We start from the raw sequence: 15549 nt of genomic DNA, 5'->3' as shown, positions 1-15549 counted from the left end.
TGCCTAATTCTTCCACCAAGGATACAAGAGTCTGGCTCACAAAGGTTCATACTCCTCCCTCATTCCCTTGGGGCCCAAAAGCTGGGGACCAGACTCTATGGCTCTTGCCAGGAAGATCTCCCCCCGCAGTTGCCGGGTCTTACCTGTGAACTATGAGAATATCAAGATCACCACACCAACCAGTGCTCTGTGACGCTGATGGCACGGAAGCGGTAAAGCTGTCTACGCCTTTATAGAATGCCACACTTCCACACACGCATGCAAACACACCAGAACACCAGACCAAAGAGCATGAACAGGACTTATATTTCAGAAAAGACCTTTCTTTACAGAGTTAGATATCCCAGACACCAGCTTCATCAAGCACCCGCTCGCAATCAGCCCTCTCCAGCTCCTGGTCGCTCCTTGTCCGTTCTCTCTTGCTTCTCTGCAGCCGACCTCTTCGTTCTTTGCACTGCACCTCAGCTGAAGTCCACTCTCTCCTACACCACCAGCAATCACCTTCTTCTCCTTCACTCTGCTCTCTCCCCTCGCTACCAACCACACACACAAAAAACCAGCTCACTTGAGCGATCCCTTTGCACTATCAGGTTTATTCCCCCTCTCTTTGCTTCAGCTACCAGCCGCAGCAACCTGCTTCACTGCCAGTCGCCAGCCTCTCTGTTGCCTCTTCTCTGCTTCGTTTCTTATGCGTGCCCTCCACGCTTGCAGCCCGTCTCTGTGCAGCCAACACCTCAAAGGCGGCCTTTGCTCTCCACTATCACCAGCCCGTCACCCTTGATCAAGGCAGCTACCATGAAACCCAGGCGGACCCCTTGCTCACTTACAGCAGCGCCTTCATCCCTTCATCCGAGAAACACCCAGCTCCTAAGGCGACCACCCTCTCAGGTCTCTCTCTTCAGCTGCGCTTCTCTGGTCCCCAGTGTATCACCAGCCCATAATCAGCCCGCTTAGTGCTTCTGGAAGGTGGTCTCCGCTTATCACCAACCAGCGATCATTGTTCACCTCTACGTCCAGCCACTTGCGCCAGTCACCAGCCCGTTGCCTCTTCTCTAGCCACAGCTGCGCCCAAGTCACTGCTTCCACTAAACCCAGGCTATTGACCTTCTCAGTCGACGCCAGCAACTCCACGCTTCTTGCCCTTCTGCGCCTATGGCTGCACACGCCCCAGCGCCTCTTCCCAGCGCTATGTGCTGCTAGCCACGCTCCCCAGTCGTCTTGTACTCTTCTCTTTCTGACCACTGACCTTTCGCACACGGCAGCTACCTGCTGGCCTGTATGCTGTCTGCTGCAGCGCCTTCCAGGCGATTCACCCCTTCTGGACCTTCGCTCACTTACCGGGCGACCCTATTCTTTTCAAGGCGCCCACACCTTCTCCGTTTTTTCAGCTACATTGCTTACCAGTCGGCAGCTGCAGCAACGCCCAACACCCCTCGTGCGCATCCAGCAGCTCGCTCTACCAACTGCTCCTCTCCCTGTTGCGGACCTGCGGCTGCGCTCCAGTACCTCCCCCTTGGCTTCGTCTTGCCGCTGCACCAGGGAGTCCCCCTTCTACAAGGCCGCCCTCCCCTCTTGTATTCAGCGCACCCCGCAGAATCACCAGCACGGCAGTCTTCCTCCAAGCCGTCACCTTCACGTGCTTGCCAGCTTCTGGATTTCGTTTCCTTCTGGAATATGCGCTGGCAGCCACTCACGCCTCCATGTGGCTCGCCACATTATTCTCATTTTATTTTATTAAAGCCACCTATTATTCCTTTTCACACCAAATGCCCAAGGCAACTTTGGCCCCTCATTACCTTTTTCTGCCCATGCCCTCCACCAACTTCAAATGCAGCTTAGTGCCCTTTGTATTTTGACGTGCCCACACATATCAAACGGTCGCGCACACATACGAGCCATCGAACAGCTGATACTACCTTCAGCAGACTACGCTCCGGACAAGCTGTGCTTCCAGAATCTCAACATTTTCCTGCAAATACACTTCCATCAAAGCCCCATGCATGATTGCCGCATCCACGACGCCCACACTGAGTCAATGGGTGCTCCCATGACTTTATCACAACACGAACAACACTCATGTACACATGTACAAGTTGAGGTTGAGGTTCCCAAAAAACTTCACACAACGCTCCTCTTAGATCCTCTGCATGCCTTGTCGAAACTAGGCACCGCCTAGGCCTAAGATGTTCCATGAGGTAATCCTCATGGTAGGAAGGTTGGGTGGCATGGAACGGCTAGAGACTCCATCAACCGCTGCACCTTCGCGGTTGGCTTCGAGGGGGGGTAGTTGTAAGTCCCCCAGGCTAATAGACCATGCAATTAAGCATAAACAAAAAGGAAACACGCATAGACACATGCATCTAGCTCATCGCCCAACCATAGAGCCAGCCGCTTAGGCTCAATCCCAAACACAGGGGGATAGTAGCATCCGAGACATGGCTCCATGTGCAAAGTCCTTGGTGTCCCATACCACTAGTACACACCCATCGGATATAAGCACGAAGTAGTCCAGGTCTAAGGAGCTCTCCCCCAAACTGACCATAAAGTCACTTATATAGGCCTCCTATAAACCAGGAACTAAATATAGCACATCTCAGAAAAGCTACTATCATCCACTTAAGATGCCTAACCCCTAGGCTATGGTTAACCTAACGTGAAGGTATTAACCCTAGTTAGCCTTGGGATGTATCATTAGTGGCTGTCCTCCCGTGGGGGAAGCTGCTCCAAGTAACCTCGAATGGTGGTGGCTAGGTGGCTCCACTGCCCAAGGGCCTCTGCTCGTGTCTTTGGAGGCGAGATCTCAGGGCGGGGAAGGTGCTTGTGTGTGCCCTCTTTAGCGAGGAAAGACGAAGTGGAAGTAGATGAATAGAGAAGCCGCTTTCGCTTCCAGAGAAGGCGCAGAATCTCCATCCTAGCATAGGCCAAGCTACCTCCATGGTGTTGGTAACACGAGCATCTCGCAGCATGTGAGAGTGGTATGCCCCTTGCGCGCAGCGTGGCCTCCAACCCCACATCAGTCCAACTGAATCTGACTCTCACACTCAGAGGTGGGGGAGAGTGGTAGAGAGCACCACAGAAACTCACAGCAGTGGTGTCCAAGTCTCCTCAAACTTTGCTGAATGCTTGAAGAAAACGTAGTCGACCGGGTATCCCAATAGGAATGAGGGGCCTCTTGGAGGAGGTGAGGCTGGGTACTTTGTCAATGTGAACAGTAAATCTGGGCCTCCAGTGGGTCTGAGAAGCTCTGGATTCTGGAAAGACTGCCAGTAGGTGGTATTCCTTTGACAGGCCCCAGCCACCCCGCCTCCTCCCTCGACAGCCAACCATCACTAGTTTCTTCCGGACCCAGGAGGTGGAGGACACCGACACAGTGGATCTTGTGGACCCTCAACGAGCTGCTCTGGACCTACCTCGCCCGAGAGGAGTTACCTTGGATCGAGCCTCTGCACTCCAGCGTGCCCGACGCCCTCGACACCCCCCCCTGCGTCAGCCACGATCACCTCATCAGCTCCAGATCCAGGACATGCTCCACCGCCATCGAGCTACCTTTCCACGTGACATAGCTGAGGGAGACCTCTCGGCCATACTCGTCAGCCCCATGCTTGACATTTTGGAGAGTGGTATACCATCTACTCGGAGCTGAGGTTGCTCCCATGTTTTATGTTCTCAGTATTCCATGACGAGTTTCCATGGACAGTTTTGTATCACCCCAGTGAGATAGCTATATTTATGTTTTCATTTTGTTTTATTTTCCATTCCATGATGAGATATGCCATGGACATTATTGTATCACTTTGGTCTCATAGGCCCATTGGGTCTTTAGTAGATGCTTAATATATCTTTCTTTCTTTCTTTGGCTTTGGGGGAGGAGGCGGCCCTTGAGAGGGTGGCAAGGCTAGCGGGGGAGGGGGGGAGGAGGAGCATTTGTTGACGAGGGTCATGGCTTTGATGGGGTCTCCATAGGGTCCGGGGGGTTAGCGTGAGGATGGGGCAAGATGGGGTTGACCAGGGGGTGAGGGGGAGTCCCTCTGGGGTCTTCTTGTAGTCAGAGGTGAGGCAAGGGGCCGCCTCCTTCGAAAGTAAGGGCTCATAATGGTTTGTCATGGGAACCGGTATCTTGAGAATTGTTCCCCCTTTTGAGGAGGAATCATGATGAGTGTGTGATGAGGCTCCTAGAGTGGGGTCCCCCTCCTCTCCATCTCCGGGAACTGCAGATGCGTGAGGGTGAGAAGTCTGGCCTGCTGCGCTTCGTTGACAGGGGCACATATATCCCGTCTTGCGGCAGATGTAACACTGACCAGGGAGGCCAAATTACTCCACTCGTTGAGTGTGATGAGATTGGTCCATGCAGGGAATGTCGATCTCGTGGGGGAGGGACTACGGTGATGTCATGATAATGCGGAGTGTTGGAATACTCGTTGCTTGGGTGATGACTACCTAACCAAGGATCCTGCCAATCATTGGAAGAACTGGCAGGTATTCCTTGGGGAGTCCTGGCTGTGACCGAAAAGACTGCTACCTGTGCCAGCGGGTCTGACTCAGGTGAGAATCAATGGTACCAGCATGCCAAGAAGAGTTGGGCCTCCCATACTAGGAGTGGGCTCCGGTCAAGAACGCTGCTACGAGGTAGGAGTCGAACTCTATCCTCAGGCAGCTCTTGCCCATGAACTGAATATCGGTGATCTGGCCCTGGTTGCCAAGCCAGGCTGCATGAAGCAGGTCTCTAAACTGCCTGCATGCCGGGCGGCTGTCGACAAGCTTGCCTACTAGATTGGTGTCCTCCCGACGGTGATAGAAGAGGCCAAAAGATGAAATTCCTTGATAGAAAAAGTACATCTGTGAGCTGTGGGGGTCGGGGTAGACAGAGTGGCTGCCATAGAGTCCTCCAAGAGAGAAGGGGGAGGGGGGGGGGGGGAGCGGGTCAAGAGGAGGACTGGTCGCGACGAGGGGGGGCTGGAGCAGCTTGCGCACAAGGCTGGGGTGTCAAGGGGGAGAAGGCGCAGAGGGAGGAGGGGTGCTGGGCAGCAAGTGCAGAGGGTGAGGGGGCCTGGGCAGCAGGCACAGGGAGCTCTCTCTCTCTCTCTCTCTCTCTCTCTCTCCCTATCGAGTGTTATCTTCAGTGGTTGACTGCTCTTGACTTGGGCGTATGGATGCTCTCATATATCTTTGGCTGCCTTCTTGATGGTTGGTCATTTTCTGGTCGTCCATCACTTTGAGCCCCAAAACTATTATCATAGATGTCATTAAATGTGTTCATATTATGCCCAATAAATATCCCACCTCTGTAAGCATGCCCTAGGCACTTCCAGGCACCTATCGGGCCCTCAAATCTGCTCCAATCTGATCCAATCCTGCTCACTGGTCTCAGTGCTTGCCATGGAGTGCCTAATGGGGCACCCACTGGACTACGCGCATTTTAAGTCACGCTGCTTGAGACGAGCTCCTTCATCCATGTTGTGGCCCCCCTTTGAGTATGTGTGATCCTGCACGCTCCGGTCCCACTCATATAATGTAGGAGCCACAATCTTCTCCTTTCAACTAAGTGTTGCCCTCGACAGGGAGCCGGACAACATTTCAGTTGCTGGCACTATCTGGGACCAAGCTGTTGGCTTCTTTCAGTTTGTTAGAGACTTTCAGATCACATATGTCATCATCATCAGCCAGGCTTTCCCCATGGTGAGGTTGGAGCTGGATTGCTCTAGCTACAAAGAGACAAATGGTTCCTACATAAGTGAGAGAAACCCACCTCTTCGTCTTCTTCCACATCACCTTTGTAGCAAACAAGGGGATCTACATGTACTCGCATTATGAGGATGACCATCCTATGCAGGACGGAGTAGGGCTAGCACCAAGTTAGTCATACTTGGCAGCACACATCTGCTCCCACCTGGAGTGCCTCTTTGTTTGCACCAATAGCCACTAAAGCACCGAAATTTTCACCAGCTGAGGGAGGCTCAAGAAGGACCCATAACCTTTTTCCCGAGTCATTCATATTGTTTCGCAGCTTAGGTGGTGACCGCAATGTGCTCTTTGTTTAGGTGGACCATCTCATAGTGGGCTGCCCCAAATGTTGTGAGAAGCTTTTCTTGGGGTGCAGCCATACCGTCACGTGCATCACATAGAGGGATGCCATATTGACACAGTCAGCCTACTCAAGGGCATTGTCTCCATGGGATTTGAGAAGGGCTGGATTGATCGACATTTAGAGGGTTTTGCTAGGCTAAGAGCAACCGGCAGGTGAGGAGTGCGGAGTCCAAGGATGTTTTTGGTGGCAAAGAGGGAATGAAGGAGGCAGACGAAGGAAAAGAAAGGGGGGGGGGGGTGGGGGGTGTGCTAGGGGCAGAGGGAACGAGATGGGATGAAGAGGTCCATAGTGACGGGGTGAGGCAATGACGCACGCCGTACACCATCAAAGTGGTGCTGGGAGCAAGATCCCACTTTTTCCCTAGTCATGTAGATTGTTTTGCAGCTTAGGTGGTGACCTCAGTGAGCTCTTTGTTGTGGACCATCTCATAGTGGGCCGCCCCAAAAGTTGTGACAAGCTTTTCTCGGGGTGCAGCCATACTGTCACGTGCATCACATAGAGGGATGCCATATTGACATAGTCAGCCTACTCAAGGGCATCGTCTCCATGGGATTTGAGAAGGGCTGGATTGATTGACACCTAGAGGGTTTTGCTAGGCTAAGAGCGACCGGCGGGTGAGGAGTGCAGAGTCCAAGGATGTTTTTGGTGGCAAAGAGGGAATGAAGGAGGCAGATGAAGGGGGAGGCGGGGGGCTAGGGGCAGAGGGAACGAGATGGGATGAAGAGGTCCATAGTGACGGGGTGAGGCAGGATGACGCAGGCCGTACACCATCAAAGTGGTGCTGGTAGCAAGATCCCATCGCCTAGGTAGGCCATAAAACTTGATCCATAGTAAAAGTGCAAGCCATCCACTTGGGGAGTCCAGAGATGTTGAGGAAGTTTTTCTGGGGAGAAGATGAGCACTCAAACGGTTGGGAGACTAGCAGCAGAGTTTATGGACACTGCTGGCATCCCGGCGGCGGTGAAAGTGGGGGGGTAACTATGTGATAAAGACGGCACATAATCATCGCTGCTGTCCATGGGCGGGGCCTCGAGCACCTGATCAAGACGGCACCTAATCATTGCTGCCATCTATGGGGTTTCCTTGGGCAGACCCCAGGAAGCAGACTGTAACTGAGAAGCCAATTGTGGTTGCTAGTGGGTCAGAGTTGGGTGAGAAGGCGTGCAGCCATCAAGCAAAGTACACATGGGCATAGTGTACTGCGATGGGGTTCTGCTGCAGGAATCTCTCCGCTAGGGCAGCCATGTGGAACTCAACCCTAGTGTAACTGTTCCCCTGGATCTGGATGTTGGTCATGCATCCGTGCTCACCAACAAGAGCAACTTGCAGGAGGTAGTGAATATGTCCCTGTGCAGGTCTGCTGCTGAAAAATTTGCAAACCAATGCAGTGGCCTGCAATGAGGCGATTGAGGTAGATAGGAGCTGGAGGTCCTCTTCCAAAAAAAGACAGATGAGGGCAGCCTTGGTCAGGGAAGGTGTAACGGCTACTATGGAGTCCTCTGGAACAAGGGGAACCAAAAATTGCTCACAATCGCCATGTAAAGTATAGCTTTGGCCCAACAAGCAGTAGAGAATGAATGTGAGAAAAGGCCTTGGAGGGTATGGGGAAGAAGCCACGCAGAGAAGTGGAAAACAGGCAAACAGCAGGGGCGGCATGAATGACCAGGGGGGAGGGGAATAGGAGGGTGGCGCAGAAAAGGGTCAAAGGTGGGGGGGAAGCTGACGCTAGGGCAAAGGAGGTGGGGCATGTACCGGGGGGTGGGGGGGTGTGTGGGGGGGCGCACGGGGGGGCACACGGTTGCAACCTTGGGGGTAGGATGGGGGATCACGGGGGAGTGGGGAGCTCCAGCTTGATCCTCTTTAACCCACTAATCAAGAGTAGATGATGAAAAGAAGGCACAGCAGAAAACACTCTTAATTAATCTTTACATATTACAAAGGAGGTGGGGAGTGTGTGTGTATGTGGGGGATCACAAGGACGCGGGGAACTCCAGCTTGATCCTATTTAATCCACTAATAGAGAGTAGATGGCGAAAAGTTGTTTGGACAAAAAGGTTCTGGGTTCAAAACCCCCCTTGGTGCTTCCTCGCGGCATCGCCTACGGTGGTTTAATAAGCGCCTACGAGCGGCCACCTACTGATGTGGTAACTATGGGAAGATCTTGGGCCAAAGGCCAGTTAAAAAAGAAGAAGAAAAGAAGGCACACCAGCAAGCACTCTTAATTAATCTTTACATACCCCAAAGAACATAGAGAATTACGAACAATCTGTTCACAAATTTGTACACGAGCTTATTAACGTTCTCATATATTTTATTAATGGTCTCATTATTACATGTGTGTTAGCAGTAAGTGTAATTAATGTTCATGTTTGTGCTCATGTTCATGTTTTTTTTTAAAAATTAAATAAGGATTTGCATGTCTAATCTCTAATTTGGGTTTTCTTGCAGTTCCCATGGTGGGCGTTTTGTTTGCTCTGCCTGTCAAAGAGAGTGCATTCTATTTTTGTCCTAAGGCTGTTCAATGACTGCATTGCAACAACTTTGGCACATCTAGCCATTTTTCTTTTCCAAAATAATAGATGGAAGTCTGGAATGGTCATTTTCAGGTGATCTCAAGCATACTTGGTATAGGGATATATAATTATTCTTTAGAAAATGGAGAAGCAACTTGCCGTGTTACCAAGTATCCTTTTTCTCTATAGTCACATATATACCATAAAATCCATGCGTTCATTTGGATACTTGCTTTCTTCCTTGTTCACTTCCAGAATGTCAGTTGTACATTTCATGCAGTGTTGCAGTATCAGTGAAGATGAATGTGTTGCTGTATGCACCACCCTTACTGCTGTTGATGTTGAAGGTATGATCTTTTCCAGACTGCATCACACAGTATAATAATGCATTCATGGTCATTAGTAACTACACCAAAGGATGATTGAGTTTTAGTGTAATCAGTTTTGTGATTACTTCAATGAAGCTTTAGGCAATAGGCAGTACTAAAGGACTGGTGCTCTGAAATTGTCCAACCTGATGCAGGGATTGAGCCTATTGGACGTAGTGGTAACACTCTCACTTGCTGCCCTTGTTCAGGTATGTCTTTGCTGCCATTAACTGGTCTAATGAAACTGTTAGGCACTTGATATCGCAAGTACATGTTGGAGTATTATGTCAAAGTCCAATATGAAACTTTGTCATTAAACAGGAACTGATGGATAGACTTAGTGATGGCCCTGGCCTCCCTAGGATCTTTGGAAGGTTATAAGAAGAGAATTTCCCCTTGGTCTCTTTTCTTGTGTTTTCATTTATATAGCCAAAGCTACAGTTACTGAGTAGCGTGTGCATGTTATCTACAACGCAATATAGTTCATCCATGTTTGATTTACTATTCTGATTTTGGTGATTGTAGTCTGGCAATTAATGTGTCAACCTTTACCACAGAAGACTGCAGAACCTAGTGATAAGAATGCTGCTCCATTGATAAGTTTTTCCTCTGCTAGAATTTAAGTTTGCTTAGAATGCTAGCTATAGAACTTCATCAGTTTTCCCCTTGCCAAGAATGAGCTAGTTGTGAGTCTGTGCCTCCAATGACACGATATCTGTGTCCTAATACCAATATCAGGTAGGTTGGAGTGGAAACAAGGCATATATTTGCAAACTCCATCTGGAAGAGAATGATAAGACACAGCATAACAAAAACAAGTGTAGGGTTGAGATAGAGAGAGCACTAGACACCCTCATCGAGTCCCAATGGCCCCTCAGCATAAGAAAGAGGAAATGCCTGCTGTGCTGGCTGAACTGAATACCTTGCTATACTCACTGGAACTATGGATAGAATCATGTTCATCTGGTGAATGTGTAGCTCTCCCAGGGGATTTTCTGTTCTTAGGTTTCAAATATGCTGAGTTCTCTGCATTCAAACTCTCTCATTTTTCTTGATAAAGAAATTTCAAATTTGTTTAAGCTTGAAAAAGTTGTGCCATCACAACCTGGCTATGAAAGCTAAAGTTGGTTTCATGCAGGTTCTTTTGGGAATACCATTTTTGTGGTCTTATCCCTTGGATTACATGTCGAAAGCTTTTGATCTTGGCCGTGTTTTCTTACATACTTGGTAAGTCCACCCTATCGCTTTTATTCTTTACTTGTGCCAATGGTTGGGCTCAGCAAGAAAACTGATGCATTTTGAGCTGCTATCATTGCGCTGTTCGGGTGAGGTTGATGAGAATTGAAATGAACATAAATTGGAGTTGCTGAAGCAGACATACCTGCTCATTTGTAGATGGAGCAAACGATAAAAAAGCTTTTGAAAGTGAAAATCACAGGAAGATGTTGCCTCCCCTCTGCCATCTATCTTCTTTCGTGTCTTCTGTTGAATTTTCACACATTCCCTCTATTCTTCCTCTCATCTTTAGTCCAGAGAAGCATAATTGCTGCCTCCCTGAAGGCCAGGTTTTAGGATGAAGACAAAGAAGCTAGCTTGTCTTTCTTCATAATTATGCTACCTTTAGTTTAGTTTGGTTCTCTGCATTTTTTCTTTAGACATAGAATGCTTTATGCAAGTTACTGTTGGAGGGAATTTTCTTGATTATATATTTTTTTAAAGCAGCCCTAGACGTTAGGATTGATTGAAAGGTAGTGTGGCTGCCAGGTCTATTACAACAGTTTTGCACCTGCCTAAATCCTCTCCATAGAAGCTACAACAAGAACCAGCTCCATTGTGGGTCTCTGCCCAGCCTCTTCGTTGTGCCCTTTCTCTCCTCGCCTTGTGCTGATTCACATTTGTCGTGCTCACGTGGCAGCAGGTGGCTCCCTTGGCTTCTCCCCTCTTAGACTCCAAGGGAACTGCTCTGTCCCAAAGCGGACCTCCAGCTCCTCACCTCTTTAGTGGCCTCCCTTGAGGTGATTTTGCAAGCTCGTTGGCAGTAGACCAGTCCTGAAGACAATCTGGGACCTCTTGCAAGCTGCTCTTGTTGGTGAGCAAAGGTGTATCGTGGGCATCCTCTTCCTTGGCAACGGCTGCATTCAGCTCGATTTTGACTCGCCCTCCTTGGCTGCGAAGGCCCTGGCGATGAGCCCGCTAGCAGTGCGGAACTCCTTAGGTGTAGCTTGCCTTGTGGAGGCACGGCTTTTCCTTGGACTCTGACCCATTTGCTGATGTCACAGGTTTGGCGGTCTTGGCTTGCTTCCCTTGCTTCCCTGGGGGGCGTGCCCCCCTGGCCCCCCCCCCCCCCCCCCCAAACCACCACCACCACAAAAAAAGCAACGGCAGCTATTGTTGCTAGGGCTGCTAGGGTCCTGTCCATACAAGTTCTCGTAACCTCCCCGCAGAACCTCCTTTGCTAGATAGCGATCTCCTCCAGGCTGTGAACGTCCAGGCCTCCACTGTCTAAATATTGCAGTGTCTGCTCCGTGCCCAATCATTGACATGGGCAAGCCCATGTGAGGTGGCCCATCTGGCGAAAAACAAAACACTCCCAGGCAGTCCAGAGAAATGTAACAGCTGTAGGAAGTGGAATCTGTCCAGTTGGAGGAGCCTTCTCATGGCGCTGCCCGACAGCGTCATCTGCGACTGCCACCTTGCCCCCACAGAGCCTCTCCATCAGTGCCACCACCGACTGGCGGGGAGCCCTCATCAAGCCCCACAGGAGTCTAATGAACGCAACAGTGGTGAATCCCTTGCAGGTGCTGTCACTGCCGTTGTTGCGATTGTTGTGGGGACCACACCCTTTGGATACGTCACTTGAGGTAACAGTTCCGACATCGAGCCGTTATGAGCATTAATCCCTAGATTCCCTTGGGGATTTGGCAGTAGACCTTCTGGAGTAGGCCTAGGCTGCTGATGCGGCAAGTTTGGCATCTGTTCCCCAGGCAGCTGGACTAGCCCCTACCCCCCCCCCCCCCCCCAACCACCCAAATAAGCACCTCGTGTAGAGCCCTCCTATGGATAAGACACTTGAGGTAATGGCTCCCACGTCAAGCCATAATGAGCATTTTTCGCCAGATTCCCTTGGGGATTGGGCAGTAGAGTAGCCTAGGCTGCTCTAGCAGCAGGTTTGACGCCTACTCCCCAGGTGGCTGGACGGCCGCACCCCCCCCCCCCCCCCCCCCAAAAAAAAAAAGGGGAAAAAACAAGCACCTCATATAGAGCCATCCCTGTCATCTCCAGCCACCTCGCCCACTCCTGCTTCCGTAGCTTCGTCCCCGTGAAACCCCCCCCCCCCCCCCCCCCCGCTTCCTCAATGCGGGGTCGTCACCCCCTGCCTGCAGGTCCTGACTCCCCAGATGACCCCTGGAGGCAAAACAAACATTTGAGCACCTGGATCCCATATAGCCTCATCCATGACCCTAAGATTTGTAGCAGGATAGAGGGAATTTGGGAAAGGCTAGATTTTCACTCAGGAGCAACCACAGGCGCCTTGGATGCAGGTCTTGAAGAGATCGACAATCTGTTATAGGAGGCAGTGCAGAGCAGGTTGGGTGGCTTTCGAGAGCAGCAGAGGAGCATTGGCAAGGGTCTTGCTTCTCTGCAGCGGCGTCAGGAGAGTAAACCAAGTAGCCTATGGATTGAGAGCCAGCTGGCTGCTGCCCATACGAGCTCAAATCCATCAAGGAGCGGCGGGTGGAGTAAAGATATCATGCCAAAGCCTCTTTTTGGACGCAGGCAAATAGGGTCACTGGAGAGTTCTTTGAGATTGCGGGCCCACAGCCGGTATCCGTAGGTTACGAGGCCAGGATTGTTATAGACGACACGCATGTGAGAGCCATCGCCACAGATTTCTTCAGCACCCTTCTCACAGGTGCCCCCATTTCCTCACAGGTGCTGGATGCACAAGCGGGTTTGTAGCATACAAGAGAGGTGGTCCCACACGCTCTTTGGATTTTCCTCCTGACCCCCTTCACTTCTGAGGAGCTGGCAAAGGCAATGATGGCATTACCTTGGGGAAAATGCCTGGGAGAGGACGGGCTTTGAGTCTTCTTATTTCTTCGTCACACTTGGAGACGGCCTCAGGACTGCCTTCAATGAGATGATGGTCACGGAAGCCATGCCGGAGAGGTTGTCTGAGGGTTTGATACACTTGATTCCCAACGAGGGTAGTGAGGTTGGAGATTTGGCAATGGAGACCCATCACTCTCCTAGAGACGGCCTACAAAATCTTGGCCAAGGCCATCAGCTGGAGATTGCAGCCCTTTCTTCCCGACTTGATTCATGGTATAGAGAAGGGCTTCATTCAGGATTAGAGTATTCTGGACAACATCTTCACCTTCTGGGAGGCGACCGCGTCGGCTAGGATGCGACAACAAGATTTGATAGTTCTCCTTCTTGATTTTGAGAAAGCCTATGACAGTAGATTGAGGCTTTTTGGAGGGGACGATGTGGAGGATGGAGGTGATAGATTTCCGCTCTCTCAATTAGTCCAGCAAGGGTGCCCTATAGTGCCTTATCTCTTCTATTTGTTGTCGAGACCATGAGCAGTTTTCTTTCTGCCTAGGAGATCGGACTTCAGGGACTGCGTCTTCCCATCTGAGCACAGGAAGAGTTGCTCGATTCTGAGTTCACCTTGGAGGGGATGAGGGGAACCTCAGAGATTCGCCAAGATGATTGAGATTTTCTGTCGTGCAGTAGGACGACATATCAACTGGCACAAGTCGTGTGGATTTTGGGTTGGCTCGTCGCCTGCCTCGACTCGGCATCCAATTGAGGCTTATCAGTGGGTCCGAAGGGGCACTCTAGCTCGTTATCTTGGATGCCAGGTTGGCATTGACATCTCCCCGGAGCAGTAACTAGCCCCTCTTATTCTGAGCATTCGGAAGAAGCTGCTTTACTGGAGTTCCACCAAGCTTTCCTTAGCTGGCCGGGTTGTGGTGGCGAACTAGGTTCTTCTTGCCACCATGTGGTACATCACCTCCTGCTAGTCCTTCTCCTAAGCCTATATTGGTCAGGTCTTGCATTTGATGGAGAACTTTTTGTGGGATGGCAGTGACAAGAGACCTGCCCGGGCCAAGTGGCCTAGAGAGTGATCATTCAGCTGAGACGCAGAGGGAGCCTGGGCATCATTGACCCCTCCATTCAAAGCCGTGCCCCGTTGGGCAAGTTGATTGTTTGAGGTCTTCTTCTGGCGGGAAGGACTTCCTCCTGGCTAGGATCTAAGCCCGCATCCCAATCCTAGGAGGCTGTTGGCCTTTGAGTATGAGATGGATTTTCACAGAGATACGGGCATGAGGCTTTAGCCCAGCATTTGAGGACAGATTTGTATCCAGTCTCTCGCCAGATGGCACAGTCTTATTGGTGGAGGCTTGGTGATTAACTACAGGCAATGAACCTTTTGGTTTTTCTTGCTGCTTAGCCACAATAGCATAGGGCATAGGAATGACATTTGCATTTGCAGTAGAAGTAGAAGTAGAAGACGAAACTATTGCCACTGGAGGCTGGGCCATAGTTGGTGGTTTTTGAATGACAGTGGGACATTTATTGGAGATGTGCCCAAACTGTTTACGTTTAAAGCATGCATTAGTAAAGGTGCCCCAAATAAGCTCATAGTTCCGATGGCCAATCACAAGGTGTCTATTATCAATACATTTTATTCCAATAGAGACCGACAAGAGGCCTAGTTGTATCCCAGAGAATCATAAAACAATTTCCATCGTTCTTTCTTTTTTTTCCCGGGAAAAAGATCCTTCAATTAGTTAAAGAAAAAACAGCCACAAAGGGCTAGATACTGTTAGAAGTCATCTCCTGTCTATTTGTATACACCAGGGCCCTTGTTGTGGGTGTGCCCGCCCTTATGAGGTGTTTTTATCATTTTTCCACACTCCCCGTATTTTTTCCCTATTTTTTCCCAGTTTTCCTAGTGGTGGGAGGGCTGCCAGATAATGCCAGGAGCACCACAGTGCTGGCCGACTAGATGTTCATCAGTCATGGGCTTCAGGGCTGCTGGCCGACTGGTTTTCATCAGTCGTGGGCATCTGTATGCTGGCCGACTGCAGTCGTGGGACTTTTTCTTCAGTCGTGGGCACTCTTTCTGCTGGCCGACTGCTCTCTATGAGATGTATATATAGCCCCTCAGCCCCCACCACTTTCTCATTCAGTTTTTCCGAGATCTTGTGTATAGAGAAGAGTTTACACACCTATCTCTCTGTGTTTCTGGTGCTGTTTATTTTCTGCAGTCTACTTGCTCTTGTCTACCCAAGTTTGGTTATCATTTCCGCTGCATATTCTGACATGGTATCAGAGCCCTAGGCTCTAGGAGATCTTGGGCGTTTTCTGAGCAAGAGGGGGAGCAACAGGTTGCTGATTGGTGGACTGTTTCGGGCTGAACGGGAAGAGAAGGTGCAAGAGGAAGGCGGGCAAAGGTGCTGGACAGCCACTTGCAGATTTTCAGATTTTTTTTTCCCACCCACCCACCGTTTCAGGTTACTCTCCGCGATGGCAAATTTACTAGAGATGGCCGAGAAGCACGTGAAGATTC

The 15549-nt window shown here is 50.4% G+C and overlaps 1 protein-coding gene across 1 annotated transcript in view; it reads left to right on the top strand.

The window, feature by feature from the left end:
- Positions 1-15549, top strand: part of ALG3 (asparagine-linked glycosylation 3) — a 77247-nt gene that overhangs the window by 42975 nt on the left and 18723 nt on the right. Inside the window, exons 5-8 of the mRNA XM_086805693.1 lie at positions 8534-8691; positions 8879-8945; positions 9122-9175; positions 10105-10193. Coding sequence (XP_086661819.1) covers positions 8534-8691; positions 8879-8945; positions 9122-9175; positions 10105-10193 — 368 coding nt within the window. The remainder of the gene's footprint in view (positions 1-8533; positions 8692-8878; positions 8946-9121; positions 9176-10104; positions 10194-15549) is intronic.

This window comes from Cibotium barometz, chromosome 1 (assembly GCF_041138505.1).
Source record: "Cibotium barometz isolate CiBa-2024 chromosome 1, ASM4113850v1, whole genome shotgun sequence".
In the NCBI taxonomy this organism is placed as follows: domain Eukaryota; kingdom Viridiplantae; phylum Streptophyta; class Polypodiopsida; order Cyatheales; family Cibotiaceae; genus Cibotium; species Cibotium barometz.
This window is presented reverse-complemented; position numbering and strand designations above follow the sequence as displayed.